This window comes from Haliotis rubra, unplaced genomic scaffold (genome assembly GCF_003918875.1).
Source record: "Haliotis rubra isolate DU_JTF1 unplaced genomic scaffold, ASM391887v1 Scf1410, whole genome shotgun sequence".
NCBI lineage: Eukaryota > Metazoa > Mollusca > Gastropoda > Lepetellida > Haliotidae > Haliotis > Haliotis rubra.
The window spans coordinates 167079-183480 of NW_025765349.1; the positions used below are offsets into that span (position 1 = coordinate 167079).

General features: G+C 38.6%; 1 protein-coding gene and 1 long non-coding RNA gene across 3 annotated transcripts in view; one reads left to right on the plus strand and one right to left on the minus strand.

The window, feature by feature from the left end:
- Positions 1-7814, plus strand: part of LOC124269021 — a 48601-nt gene extending 40787 nt beyond the window's left edge. For both annotated transcript variants that reach the window (XM_046704050.1, XM_046704051.1), the window contains exon 2: positions 7325-7814. In XM_046704050.1, the coding sequence (XP_046560006.1) occupies positions 7328-7738 (411 nt within the window). In that variant the 5' untranslated portion in view covers positions 7325-7327 and the 3' untranslated portion in view covers positions 7739-7814. The remainder of the gene's footprint in view (positions 1-7324) is intronic.
- A 93-nt stretch (positions 7815-7907) lies between these two features.
- Positions 7908-8320, minus strand: LOC124269022. Its single transcript, XR_006896400.1, has 2 exons — positions 8085-8320; positions 7908-8038 (listed from the first exon to the last, which is right to left on the minus strand). It is a non-coding gene; the product is annotated as an uncharacterized LOC124269022 (long non-coding RNA).
- Between the last annotated feature and the right edge of the window lie 8082 nt (positions 8321-16402).

Sequence of the window (16402 nt, forward strand, 5' to 3'; positions counted from 1 at the left end):
AACAATGTCGATAAAATCTGCACCAACATAATGATAATAGTAATCATCATGCCCCCTCGGTGTTTAACGTCAGTAGATGATACGGGTTCCCGTGTTATTACTGCGGCTTCGAGGGGGAGGGTAGAAATACAACCTGTTTTATTCAGTCTTTTCAGTTTCTTTCATTTCCTAACTTAAATCTCTTACAATCACACACGCTGACCTTTCAAGACGGCACAAGCAGTAATGGAAGCAATTTTCAGCTTGTTGAGTTTCTACAAGTGACAACTGGTGACATGGAATCAGCGAGAACACTCTACTGCATTTTGACCATCCAGCGTCAAGTGGTGCATAAACACGTCGTCACAAGTTGCATTCTATTTGCATACAGTGGAGAATTATATTACTACACACCGCGCGTGCTGCCAATGCAGTTAAATCACACAAATGAAATATCTGACAGTTCTGGTATTTCGGCATGACAAACACGTTTAAGAACATATTTATCGCCTAACACACAAAAAAATCTTTTAAATTTTATGATAGACTGCAGTTAAAGCTGTCTCGTCCATAATATAATCAATTCACGCCTGTCATGGGCAAAATACCAAGGCCGGGAGAAGAGCTGACAAATGTGCATATCTGTACATACAGAGCTGGTGCTCAGGTTTCAACGCGTTATATATGGAGTCGATAAACACACATGGTGTCGCCCGAACGAAGATCAAGTAACAATTAAGGTGAAAGAAAATAATGCACGACATTTACTTAAGATGGTTTAGAGCGCATGAGCAGCAGTTACACATACCCCGGGATATGGTGTTTGATACTGAAGACTGGTCTTGGCACATAATAAATATTGTGTCTCTTTATATCGGTTTGGCCTCTATCGGTGGCATTTGTACCGTCACGTAGGGCAAATTTCACAATCGAAAGCTTCAAGTCATGTGGCTCCTTTTAAATTCGTTATCAATATCGGCAGAAAAACGCCATTGTTGAAGCAAAACATTGCAGATTATATGATTATGTGACTGGTAGTATCAACGTTCCGACTGTCGATGTCTCGGAGTCGCGTCGGTTTGATGCCAAGTCAAGCATATGAACCTATTACCACAGGGGCTTGTAACGCTAAAAAATGCCATCAAGGTATATACTGTCACTGACAGGTTAAGGCCAAGGTCGTCAATGGCGAACGGGCACGACACAATTCTATTTGCGATGAATAAATGTACGTAAACTCGTTATGACAGTGAGATGTAAGTGTCTCCGAAAGAATGACGACTAGCGCGCTGACAGGCGCCATCAGTTCAACATGTTTTGGTGCATGTCATTTGTGTATACTGTGAAATAAATAAGAAAATGGGTGAGCTACCGCTACAAATTCTGAGCAGGGATTTTGGCTCGGAATCGAGAAATCACAATTGTTCGAGCTTCCGAAGACCCTAGCTCCCAAAGTACTGCTTCGATGTTTGTGCTGTATGTCTCATTTTGTAGGTATTTCTATTGGCTTGAAATGTGTGCAACTTTAAATAGGATAAATACAGTGAGTATTGTTGAATTCGCCCTGAAACGAACCTGGTGTGTTGACCTCGTTACATCCCTTTCCTTTTATATAGTACTAAGACCCCGTCAGTGACAGTATATACCTTGATGGCATTTTTTAGCGTTACAAGCCCCTGTGCCTATCACACCATATGGTGTACACAGCAATCAGTGCACTGTTTGAGTGAGTATGGATTTACGCCGTTTTAGCAATATTCCAGCAATATCACCAGAAATAGGCTTCACACATTGTACCAATGTGGGGAATCGAACCTGGGTCTTCGGCGTGACGAGCGAACGCTTTAACCACTGGACTACCCAATCGCCCCGCACTGTTTGAACTGTCTATATATGTATCATTGTATTTTCTTCTTTAGATAGTGGTTGGGTCTTTTCAGTACGGAAACACAGATCGTGTGTTTAAAATAGTGCATATTTCTATTGCCATAATGAAATATTATTCTACTTGTACGTGTAAACAAAAGTTACGCCTACATAGATGATCCCATGACGACACCGACAACAGGCCTGACGGGCGGCGTTAGCCTTATTAACACCCCTGCTTTGATAAGGATGATCATTTGAGAGGGCGAGAACCAGATGAAGACTTGATTGACTGATACAGACTAAAACCTAATCAATTTCCAGACTAGCTTTCTTTAATTTCTCAAGCGCCCTCTGACAAGAGCGACACTTTTATCGTTATGATTTGAATGTACTAAGACGGTGAACAATTTGTGTTAGTTTAAGGTATGTCATAATGCCATCACAAGTCTCTATTTCACACCGTAAATAGAAAACTGGGGTAACATGGGTCGTGGAGATCGCGAACAGACTGAAGATATGTCCGGTTAAGCGTTAAACCTGTGTAATGTAGCATTACCGCTCTTGTCATCGCTGAATCACCAGCTTCAAGTAGGCATGCAGCTACAACCCAACTGGCTTAAACGATCGATCTAGAGTAAATATCGCTATTCGTTATAAAATACGGCTTTCAAATCAGTCATCCTTGCGCACAAATGCTATTGACATACTGAAATTAGCAAACACCAATTTCGGCAATAGATTTAAGTCGTGTCATCGGTTTAGAAGGGCAATTGATCACTTGGCGAAACTCACTTTGTGTTTTACAATTATGATGAATGTAACTCCGGGGTAAACAAACAGATTGGCTATTAGGTGACAATGGATGCTCAGTTTACGACTAGCTAATGTCTGATCACCGCAAATCGGTTCTTGTGGTTTTTACGACATTAGATGAAAATGAATCTTCTGCCGCAAATTTTGGTTTCATGGCTACTTTATGGCAATATTCCGAAAGCAGACATCGGATAAATATTCCAATTGACATATACTCTATATGTAAGATACATTAGGCAGTGACGCGTTCTGGAGTCATTGTATACTTAAAACACCAATATAAAGGAAGTTCTAAAGATAAGAAAGTCCATCAATGTGGCCCACGTGCTACATTGGGTTAAGATCCTGCAATTCGCTTGGCAGAGTGCCATCCTCGTGACTTGAGACTTAATGTGGTGTTTTCCGTCAGGAAGTGACACACTGCATGCGAAGTCGTAAATGCAATGTATTCATCTATATTTTAAAATACGTATGTGATATTAGTACATAAATCACCACTAAACAGAAAAAAATGTATGTGTGAAGAAAATATGAACATAATCTAATGGGAATAGAAACAATGAAAATGATACAGAAAAGCTATTATTCCCAAATAGACGCATACGTCCGTGTGTGTGCTGGCGCTTGTCAAAACAGCTATTTATTTGTTGTGACTATGGACCAGTCCTGCCACACTTAACAATAAATGTGATTATGATCATATAAATTACGAAGTCAATGGATAAAATACCTGATCTACTCAAACACAAAAAACATAGATTACATATTGTTTAGTTTCTATCCATATATAGTTAACTCGTGAAATATATGATCATGAGAACAACTTAAATTGGTATGGTCTTTGAATGGTATTTAGAAGTGATACACATTTATGGATTTCAATTTCTGTATTATGAGAAACACGAAATGAAGGTTTGAGAATATTCTTAAGAATAACAGAATCTGAAGTACATGTACATACAATTCTCATCCCTGTTGTTTTGAGAATTCTCTTAAGAGCTCGATTTACATGTTTGACTAAAGTGTGTATATATTGTCAGTTAAAGTCTGAAATTAGCACAAGTATGGGAGCTTTGCAGAAAGTGGACTTAGTTACGTTACAGAAGCCCACCCGAAGTACACTTTCAACATCACTCCACAATGATAAAGAGCCAGTGATTCGACCAAAGGCGGCAAGTTTTGCACATGCTGTCAAACGTGTTTTTGATATGGCATTTACAACGTTAATATACGTTTAGAAAAAGAAAATCAGCAGTTTCAAGAAGTCGAGTTTGCTCGATGTACTATTACAAAAACTGTGCATACCATGAGAAATCAACACCATATGGCATTTCCACATATATTTTATTTAGTTACAATTAGTTTCAAAATTCCTTCTCATTCCACTCTGGCTATTTAAAGTTTCCTAATACAGGGGTGGGCTATGTACCAAATACAAACAAGACACAAGTAGGTGAATATATCACAAATTTCATTATGTACACATTTCGTGACCTAAATATTGTATTTTCCAAATAGGTAAATGACATTCCGCGAGGCTGTAATGCATTATACCTTGTTGAATTATTAGGTTGCCTGTTAAATTATGCAAGTATTCCCATTCATCACAATTCCTCTACAACTGTGGCATGGCATTTCTAACAAGTGGGGAATTATCGGGACAAATCAATGTACTATTTGGTCACAAACATTGGCTGTGAATACACACTGCCATTTAGATAGTCAGCACTGGCTAGTTTGAGAACTCCGCCGTGATGTTTCTGATTACAGTGAATCGATGTTACCAACACGCCTGTGGTATGCACCTATGGTGATGTGGTAGATCTAGTTTATACGACATAATCGACGTTATCCACAAACCTTCCACGTAAATGTAGTAAATCCAGGTGACATTAAACACACGAGCAGTCGTCCTTGTGGTGAATCCGACGTTACGCACTAGCCTCCTTGTTTGTGGAGAATATAGTTTACATGAAATATACGACGTTACGCACAAGCCTACTTGTTTGTGGAGAATATAGTTTACGTGAAATATACGACGTAAAGCACAAGCCTACTTGTTTGTGGAGAATATAGTTTACATGAAATATACGACGTAAAGCACAAGCCTACTTGTTTGTGGAGAATATAGTTGACATGAAATATACGACGTAAAGCACAAGCCTACTTGTTTGTGGAGAATATAGTTTACGTGAAATATACGACGTAAAGCACAAGCCTACTTATTTGTGGAGAATAAAGTTTACATGAAATATACGACGTTAAGCACAAGCCTACTTGTTTGTGGAGAATATAGTTTACGTGAAATATACGACGTTAAGCACAAGCCTACTTGTTTGTGGAGAATATAGTTTACGTGAAATATACGACGTAAAGCACAAGCCTACTTGTTTGTGGAGAATATAGTTTACGTGAAATATACGACGTAAAGCACAAGCCTACTTGTTTGTGGAGAATATAGTTTACGTGAAATATACGACGTAAAGCACAAGCCTACTTGTTTGTGGAGAATATAGTTTACATGAAATATACGACGTAAAGCACAAGCCTACTTGTTTGTGGAGAATATAGTTTACATGAAATATACGACGTAAAGCACAAGCCTACTTGTTTTTGGTGAATATAGTTGACATGAAATATACGACGTAAAGCACAAGCCTACTTGTTTGTGGAGAATATAGTTTACATGAAATATACGACGTAGAGCACAAGCCTACTTGTTTGTGGAGAATATAGTTTACATGAAATATACGACGTAAAGCACAAGCCTACTTGTTTGTGGTGAATATAGTTTACATGAAGTATACGACGTAAAGCACAAGCCTACTTGTTTGTGGAGAATATAGTTTACATGAAGTATACGACGTAAAGCACAAGCCTACTTGTTTGTGGAGAATATAGTTTACATGAAATATACGACATAAAGCACAAGCCTGCTTGTTTGTGGTGAATATAGTTTACATGAAGTATACGACGTAAAGCACAAGCCTACTTGTTTGTGGAGAATATAGTTTACATGAAGTATACGACGTAAAGCACAAGCCTACTTGTTTGTGGAGAATATAGTTTACATGAAATATACGACGTAAAGCACAAGCCTACTTGTTTGTGGAGAATATAGTTTACATGAAATATACGACGTAAAGCACAAGCCTACTTGTTTTTGGTGAATATAGTTGACATGAAATATACGACGTAAAGCACAAGCCTACTTGTTTGTGGAGAATATAGTTTACATGAAATATACGACGTAGAGCACAAGCCTACTTGTTTGTGGAGAATATAGTTTACATGAAGTATACGACGTAAAGCACAAGCCTACTTGTTTGTGGTGAATATAGTTTACATGAAGTATACGACGTAAAGCACAAGCCTACTTGTTTGTGGAGAATATAGTTTACATGAAGTATACGACGTAAAGCACAAGCCTACTTGTTTGTGGAGAATATAGTTTACATGAAATATACGACATAAAGCACAAGCCTGCTTGTTTGTGGTGAATATAGTTTACATGAAGTATACGACGTAAAGCACAAGCCTACTTGTTTGTGGAGAATATAGTTTACATGAAGTATACGACGTAAAGCACAAGCCTACTTGTTTGTGGAGAATATAGTTTACATGAAATATACGACGTAAAGCACAAGCCTGAAAGACACTTCTGTTTTCACAAAGAACCAGCTCGATATTGAGACAAACTGACATATTTTATTTGTATATGTCCACAATCTATCACAGGACTCACGAAGCTATACGGTTGGGTTATGTTGGCTCCCCGTCTGTAATGTAGGAGTGGAACCCAACATCGTGATATTATACAGGTTGAGAGCAGAAGCTCCTGTAGCAAAACGTCTTTGCGTATATTGTCGAGCTTTTAAACGAAATGATAATGAATCGAAACTTGATCTTGTCACTATATGGCTGGAATAATGCCGATGTGACGTAAATCCCAACTCAACTCAACTCAATTTAAATGACCTTCGTGTTGAGTACCAAGTTACAGTCGTTTCACGTATCCAGCGTGACATGTGGTCTCTCTATACCAACAAGGAGACTGAACTGATCTTATGAAGTGGTATATGCATCTTATATATCTTGACCAGTTAGATTTTGTTTAAGGAAATCTACCCAGACACCCAGAGTGTATAAAGACATTTCCCTTGTCATGTAGACATTTGACTTGGTGATGAATGTGTACTTCAAGGATATTAAGGGACCGTACATAATTAATGGCAAGGGGGGTGATGATGAATTTTATGGAGAAGAATGTACAATGTGAATGGCCCCACCTAAAATTTACGTACAAAATAAGTGGACCCCCCCCCCATGTCATGTACAAAATCAATGCCCCCCTTCTCCTTCCCATAATTCTAAGCATAATTTTAAACATACTTTTATGTGCAAAATTGCTGACCCCCAGCTCCCCAGAAAAATGGGTGCTCCCCTCCCCCTCAAAATCATCATCATCATCATCATCACACACACACACACACACACACACACACACACACACACACACATTCTTCCAAACTACCTTTTAAAGATTCCTCAGTAGGTCTGGATTTTGTTAGGGAATCGTATTGTTATTTCTTTCAGCGAGGAAAGGAAGTAGCATTTGTTCAGGTATTTGATGCTTATCTTACATCTGTGTTTTGTATTTCAGGAAATGGATAATTTTATGACGACAGTGACGGCTGTTATTCTCGCCTTCGTGTGTGTGACGTCACTTCCGGTAAATGAAGGCGACGATGTATCCAACCTAGCCAACTTACTAGGCAAGCTCAGATCACTTCACAGAAAGAGGCTTGACTCTCACAGCTGGGGACATTTCAAATCTACCTCAGGAAATGACGACAAACCACAGTCGTCGGACTTGGCAGACTCAACAAGCGATGTGGCGGAAGACCCCGAGGACGTTTTACCTGAGGATGTGCCGGACATGAGGAAGCGGCAGGGCGCTTGGAGCTACGATTACGGCCTGGGCGGGGGGAGGTTCGGGAAGCGCAATTACGGAGAATATGGTTTTGGTGGAGGTCGTTTTGGACGAGATGTTGATCATGTGGATCTGAGCGACTGATCGTCTCAGGCCCGATGACGGGTTGTATTCTCCAAACGTGAAACTCATGAGAAGATAAAAGTTATATTTAACCCTGTTCTGTTTTCGCAGTTCTTTTTCTTGAATCCCACATGACTATTTTATGTTGTGTACAACGTTACTTCTTGGTACCATCCCGACTACCTTCTTGGTACCATCCCGACTACTTTCTTGGTACCATCCCGACTACCTTCTTGGTACCATCCCGACTACCTTCTTGGTACCATCTCGACTACCTTCTTGGTACCATCCCGACTACCTTCTTGGTACCATCCCGACTACCTTCTTGGTACCATCTCGAAAACCTTCTTGGTACCATCCCGAGTACTTTCTGTTGACCAGACACAAGCTGTACAGATCACATCTGCCTCCTTGTATAAAATTTACAATGTGCCGGATTTTGTTTCCATAATCATGATGATGTGTATATTGTGATGACTTGTAATTTGATCTTATTTTCCAACAAATATCTTCGACTGACCCCTCAGGAGATAGAAATTACTTTATGTTATGAGACAATCAAATATCGTTTCCAAGTTTCTGTTTGAAATAAAGCTATTACACAAATCACTGTGTTTTAACCATCTAACATATAGATTCGTTGACGGCAGTGCGCTGGGCGTAGATGGCAACATTCAGATGGTTTTATAGCCTGTGCACGTTCAGATATAACACATTGTAGGGCATTTTAAAAGAATATTGATTAGCATAAATTTGTAGTCATATCAGGACATTGAAATTGTGATCAGTAAATGAAGAAACACGTCAACTACAGTACATCTCTACAATGCTACATGCACATGAAAACAAACATAAGACATTGGGTGGTGTGCACCAAGAAGCATGAAGTCGATATGCATATAATGGCGTAATGATCCAGGGTTAGCCTGGCTGGAGAATAGGTGTTTGTGGCCTGTTCTCTTGAGGAGAAATTAACGCGGTATGTCCGGACTGACGTGCTGACGCTTCGACTACATGTCTACCCCACGTGTTATAGTAGACCAGGTTAGAGTGTCTGTGACGCGCTCTAATCACAACCTGTACTACAAATCTGCTACTGCATTAGCAGTTGTGACGTGACACAGATACTTCTGTAGCTGCATTCCATAGTTTCCTTAAGCAAGATCATGTGTACAATACGAGTTGGAATGTTTCATGATTCAGACATACCTGATACACTAGCATGATCAGTTTGACGGCTCGTGAAAGGTTGCCTGATGCCTTTCTCTGTGTGGGACTTGACTCAGGTGATAAATCTTATATGCTTTTCTCTAAAGGGTCGTTTATCATTTTTCGTAGTGAAAACGAAAATGACATTTACTTGCCACATGTGTGTCATACTTTCCCCTTTTTGTATTATTTTCGTTTTATATTTGAAGTTCAGTATGTCGTCGTTAATAGTTTAACAAGTCTCCAAACAAAGTGTGTTCTTTATCTTCTTCACGATAGGTGTCTAGATTGTTATACACTTGCTCATATCGCAGTTTGTTCTGATTTGTTATTGTATTCACACAATTTATTTCCGAAACTGAACGAAATAGGCAAAGCAGGAACCTTTTTTTGCATGACAAGATTTGTTGACCCGTACTGACTAGAGATAACTTTGCCCAAGTTTGAGTGAGTGAGTGAGACGAAGTGACGGGTAAGTGACCTCTAATTCATATAGTACTGCCGTTTCACAGGACATGTGACAAAATGATTTGGGACAAAACTCCCATGCCGCAGGCAAACATTTCCCAGCACAGGTACAGCGCTGACAGACTAACACTTACACGTAGGGCGGAACTGGGATTCGAACCCCAAACAGAGAATCTAACATGGTTGATCGTGTTCAAGGTATTCTAACAAACATTATACCAACCGATAGTGTCTAGCAATGAACGATGTTCTAGCCCGAATGTTCCTGCAGTTGTATCTGAAACTTCATCAGTGCGCACTGTCGATCTTTAAAATTAGAATTTCCACTGTGGTTTACAAGATTAACAAATCAAACTAAGATCAAAGTAACTGGGCGGCAGACATTGGCTCACGAGTCCTATATTGAATGTACAGAGAGTGTCTACAGTTGTGTCACTGAGTGAGACTATGACGAGACTGTTGATGAGGCTGATCATAGCGTTATCTCCTCCGGCAGTGTCTAACGCGAACGTCTTCATCTGCGGCCACACGGTTACAACTACAGCTACAGTTCAAAGTGAAAACAATGGCAACTACTGACACAGAAGAAGACGACCTTTCGTCAGCTGGAAACTGAGATGGTCAGATTCTGCTGTCTTGTAAATGATGAAAACCTTTCACATGTTAAACGCCTTTACAGTCACATGGAAATTCAATGCCACAATTTGCACTTTTCAGAGAAGTTCGAAAACTGCACATGCAGTGAAGAAAAGACCTTCATTTGTAACTGACAGAAACACATCTCAATACAAGATGTTACCGGAACACTAACCCAACCACCTCTCACTGTTCGTGTTCTAGTTCACATGGTCACGTTTCCTCCTGACATTCCCTCACTATACTCACACATAGTACAGCAATTTATAGTTGGAGTAACAAACGAATTGTAAATCACATTGTGACGATCTCCAATATTTTTCTAATTTAAAAGATCACCCCTGAAATCAATGGTGGTTTAAACTATATGGCCGTTATATTTTATGGTGTTAAAATATTTCATTGTGACAATGAATACCGAAAAATATTAAACTTACATACCAAATACTGATGCTGACTTGAAAATGGTGTAGTTTTTATTTGGTGACAGAGTTACGGTGAGTTACCGGGAAGTCAGGGACATCCCTGACATCAAAATTCAGAATACTGTAGACTCATTCATTCTACACTGATTGGATCAATTCAATACACTGTCTAGTCCCTGACATCTTAATTCAGAATACTGTTGACTCATTCATTCTACACTGATTGGATCTGTTCAATACACTGCCTAGTCCCCGCCATCAAAGTTCAGAATACTGTTGATTCATTTATTCTACACTGATTGGATCTGTTCAATACACTATCTAGTCCCTGACATCATAGTTCAGAATGCTGTTGACTCATTCATTCTACACTGATTGGAACAGTTCAATACACTATCTAGTCCGCGACATCAAAGTTCAGAATACTATTGACTCATTTATTCTACACTGATTGGTTCTGTTCAATACACTGTCTAGTCCCTGACATCAAAGTTCAGAATACTGTTGACTCATTCATTCTACACTGATTGGATCTGTTCAATACACTATCTAGTCCCTGACATCAAAGTTCTGAATACTATTGACTCATTCATTCTACACTGATTGGATCTGTTCAATACACTCTCTAGTCCCCGACATCAAATTTCAGAATTCTATTGACTCATTCATTCTACACTGATTGGGTCTGTTCAATACAGTGTCTTGTCCCTGACATCTTAATTCAGAATACTATAGACTCATTCATTCTACACTGATTGGATCTGTTCAATACATTGTCTAGTCCCCGCCATCAAAGTTCAGAATACTGTTGACTCATTTATTCTACACTGATTGGGTCACTTCAATACACTGTCTAGTCCCTGACATCTTAATTCAGAGTACTGTTGACTCATTCATTCTACACTGATTGGATCTGTTCAATACACTATCTAGTCCCCGACATCAAAGTTCAGAATACTATTGACTCATTCATTCTACACTGATTGGATCTGTTCAATACACTATCTAGTCCCTGACATCAAAGTTCAGAATACTATTGACTCATTCATTCTACACTGATTGGATCTGTTCAATACACTATCTAGTCCCCGCCATCAAAGTTCAGAATTCTATTGACTCATTCATTCTACACTGATTGGATCTGTTCAATACACTATCTAGTCCCCGACATCAAAGTTCAGAATACTATTGACTCATTCATTCTACACTGATTGGTTCTGTTCAATACACTATCTAGTCCCTGACATCAAAGTTCAGAATACTGTTGACTCATTCATTCTACACTGATTGGATCTGTTCAATACACTATCTAGTACCCGCCATCAAAGTTCAGAATACTATTGACTCATTCATTCTACACTGATTGGATCTGTTCAATACACTATCTAGTCCACGACATCAAAGTTCAGAATACTATTGACTCATTCATTCTACACTGATTGGATCTGTTCAATACACTATCTAGTCCCCGACATCAAAGTTCAGAACACTATCTATTGACTCATTCATTCTACACTGATTGGATCTGTTCAATACACTATCTAGTCCCCGACATCAAAGTTCAGAATACTGTTGACTCATTCATTCTACACTGATTGGTTCTGTTCAATACACTATCTAGTCCCTGACATCAAAGTTCAGAATACTATTGACTCATTCATTCTACACTGATTGGTTCTGTTCAATACACTGTCTAGTCCCTGACATCAAAGTTCAGAATACTGTTGACTCATTCATTCTACACTGATTGGATCTGTTCAATACACTATCTAGTCCCCGCCATCAAAGTTCAGAATACTATTGACTCATTCATTCTACACTGATTGGATCTGTTCAATACACTATCTAGTCCCCGACATCAAAGTTCAGAATACTGTTGACTCATTCATTCTACACTGATTGGATCTGTTCAATACACTATCTAGTCCCTGACATCAAAGTTCAGAATACTGTTGACTCATTCATTCTACACTGATTGGATCTGTTCAATACACTATCTAGTCCCCGACATCAAAGTTCAGAATACTATTGACTCATTCATTCTACACTGATTGGATCTGTTCAATACACTATCTAGTCCCTGACATCAAAGTTCAGAATACTGTTGACTCATTCATTCTACACTGATTGGATCTGTTCAATACACTATCTAGTCCCTGACATCAAAGTTCAGAATACTATTGACTCATTCATTCTACACTGATTGGTTCTGTTCAATACACTGTCTAGTCCCTGACATCAAAGTTCAGAATACTGTTGACTCATTCATTCTACACTGATTGGATCTGTTCAATACACTATCTAGTCCCTGACATCAAAGTTCAGAATACTATTGACTCATTCATTCTACACTGATTGGATCTGTTCAATACACTATCTAGTCCCTGACATCAAAGTTCAGAATACTATTGACTCATTCATTCTACACTGATTGGATCTGTTCAATACACTATCTAGTCCCCGCCATCAAAGTTCAGAATACTATTGACTCATTCATTCTACACTGATTGGATCTGTTCAATACACTATCTAGTCCCCGACATCAAAGTTCAGAATACTATTGACTCATTCATTCTACACTGATTGGATCTGTTCAATACACTATCTAGTCCCCGACATCAAAGTTCAGAATACTATTGACTCATTCATTCTACACTGATTGGATCTGTTCAATACACTATCTAGTCCCCGACATCAAAGTTCAGAATACTATTGACTCATTCATTCTACACTGATTGGATCTGTTCAATACACTATCTAGTCCCTGACATCAAAGTTCAGAATACTGTTGACTCATTCATTCTACACTGATTGGATCTGTTCAATACACTGTCTAGTCCCCGACATCAAAGTTCAGAATACTATTGACTCATTCATTCTACACTGATTGGATCTGTTCAATACACTGTCTAGTCCCTGACATCAAAGTTCAGAATACTATTGACTCATTCATTCTACACTGATTGGATCTGTTCAATACACTATCTAGTCCCGCCATCAAAGTTCAGAATTCTATTGACTCATTCATTTCTACACTGATTGGATCTGTTCAATACACTATCTAGTCCCTGACATCAAAGTTCAAGAATACTATTGACTCATTCATTCTACACTGATTGGATCTGTTCAATACACTATCTAGTCCCTGACATCAAAGTTCAGAATACTATTGACTCATTCATTCTACACTGATTGGATCTGTTCAATACACTATCTAGTCCCCGACATCAAAGTTCAGAATACTATTGACTCATTCATTCTACACTGATTGGTTCTGTTCAATACACTATCTAGTCCCTGACATCAAAGTTCAGAATACTGTTGACTCATTCATTCTACACTGATTGGATCTGTTCAATACACTATCTAGTCCCCGACATCAAAGTTCAGAATACTATTGACTCATTCATTCTACACTGATTGGATCTGTTCAATACACTATCTAGTACCCGACATCAAAGTTCAGAATACTATTGACTCATTCATTCTACACTGATTGGATCTGTTCAATACACTATCTAGTACCCGCCATCAAAGTTCAGAATACTATTGACTCATTCATTCTACACTGATTGGATCTGTTCAATACACTATCTAGTCCCCGACATCAAAGTTCAGAATACTATTGACTCATTCATTCTACACTGATTGGATCTGTTCAATACACTATCTAGTCCCTGACATCAAAGTTCAGAATACTGTTGACTCATTCATTCTACACTGATTGGATCTGTTCAATACACTATCTAGTCCCCGCCATCAAAGTTCAGAATTCTATTGACTCATTCATTCTACACTGATTGGATCTGTTCAATACACTATCTAGTCCCTGACATCAAAGTTCAGAATACTGTTGACTCATTCATTCTACACTGATTGGATCTGTTCAATACACTATCTAGTCCCCGACATCAAAGTTCAGAATACTATTGACTCATTCATTCTACACTGATTGGATCTGTTCAATACACTATCTAGTCCCTGACATCAAAGTTCAGAATACTGTTGACTCATTCATTCTACACTGATTGGATCTGTTCAATACACTATCTAGTCCCCGCCATCAAAGTTCAGAATACTATTGACTCATTCATTCTACACTGATTGGATCTGTTCAATACACTATCTAGTCCCTGACATCAAAGTTCAGAATACTATTGACTCATTCATTCTACACTGATTGGATCTGTTCAATACACTATCTAGTCCCGCCATCAAAGTTCAGAATCACTGAATTCTATTGACTCATTCATTCTACACTGATTGGATCTGTTCAATACACTATCTAGTCCCGCCATCAAAGTTCAGAATACTATTGACTCATTCATTCTACACTGATTGGATCTGTTCAATACACTATCTAGTCCCCGCCATCAAAGTTCAGAATACTATTGACTCATTCATTCTACACTGATTGGATCTGTTCAATACACTATCTAGTCCCCGACATCAAAGTTCAGAATACTATTGACTCATTCATTCTACACTGATTGGATCTGTTCAATACACTATCTAGTCCCTGACATCAAAGTTCAGAATACTATTGACTCATTCATTCTACACTGATTGGATCTGTTCAATACACTATCTAGTCCCCGACATCAAAGTTCAGAATTCTATTGACTCATTCATTCTACACTGATTGGATCTGTTCAATACACTATCTAGTCCCCGACATCAAAGTTCAGAATACTGTTGACTCATTCATTCTACACTGATTGGATCTGTTCAATACACTATCTAGTCCCCGACATCAAAGTTCAGAATTCTATTGACTCATTCATTCTACACTGATTGGATCTGTTCAATACACTATCTAGTCCACGACATCAAAGTTCAGAATACTGTTGACTCATTCATTCTACACTGATTGGATCTGTTCAATACACTATCTAGTCCCCGACATCATCAAAGTTCAGAATTCTATTGACTCATTCATTCTACACTGATTGGATCTGTTCAATACACTATCTAGTCCCTGACATCAAAGTTCAGAATACTGTTGACTCATTCATTCTACACTGATTGGATCTGTTCAATACACTATCTAGTCCCCGACATCAAAGTTCAGAATTCTATTGACTCATTCATTCTACACTGATTGGATCTGTTCAATACACTATCTAGTCCTGACATCAAAGTTCAGAATACTGTTGACTCATTCATTTCTACACTGATTGGATCTGTTCAATACACTATCTAGTCCCGCCATCAAAGTTCAGAATACTATTGACTCATTCATTCTACACTGATTGGATCTGTTCAATACACTATCTAGTCCCCGACATCAAAGTTCAGAATACTATTGACTCATTCATTCTACACTGATTGGATCTGTTCAATACACTATCTAGTCCCCGCCATCAAAGTTCAGAATACTATTGACTCATTCATTCTACACTGATTGGATCTGTTCAATACACTATCTAGTCCCTGACATCAAAGTTCAGAATACTGTTGACTCATTCATTCTACACTGATTGGATCTGTTCAATACACTATCTAGTACCCGACATCAAAGTTCAGAATACTATTGACTCATTCATTCTACACTGATTGGATCTGTTCAATACACTATCTAGTACCCGACATCAAAGTTCAGAATACTATTGACTCATTCATTCTACACTGATTGGATCTGTTCAATACACTATCTAGTACCCGACATCAAAGTTCAGAATTCTATTGACTCATTCATTCTACACTGATTGGATCTGTTCAATACACTATCTAGTCCCCGACATCAAAGTTCAGAATTCTATTGACTCATTCATTCTACACTGATTGGATCTGTTCAATACACTATCTAGTCCCTGACATCAAAGTTCAGAATACTGTTGACTCATTCATTCTACACTGATTGGATCTGTTCAATACACTATCTAGTCCCCGCCATCAAAGTTCAGAATTCTATTGACTCATTCATTCTACACTGATTGGATCTGTT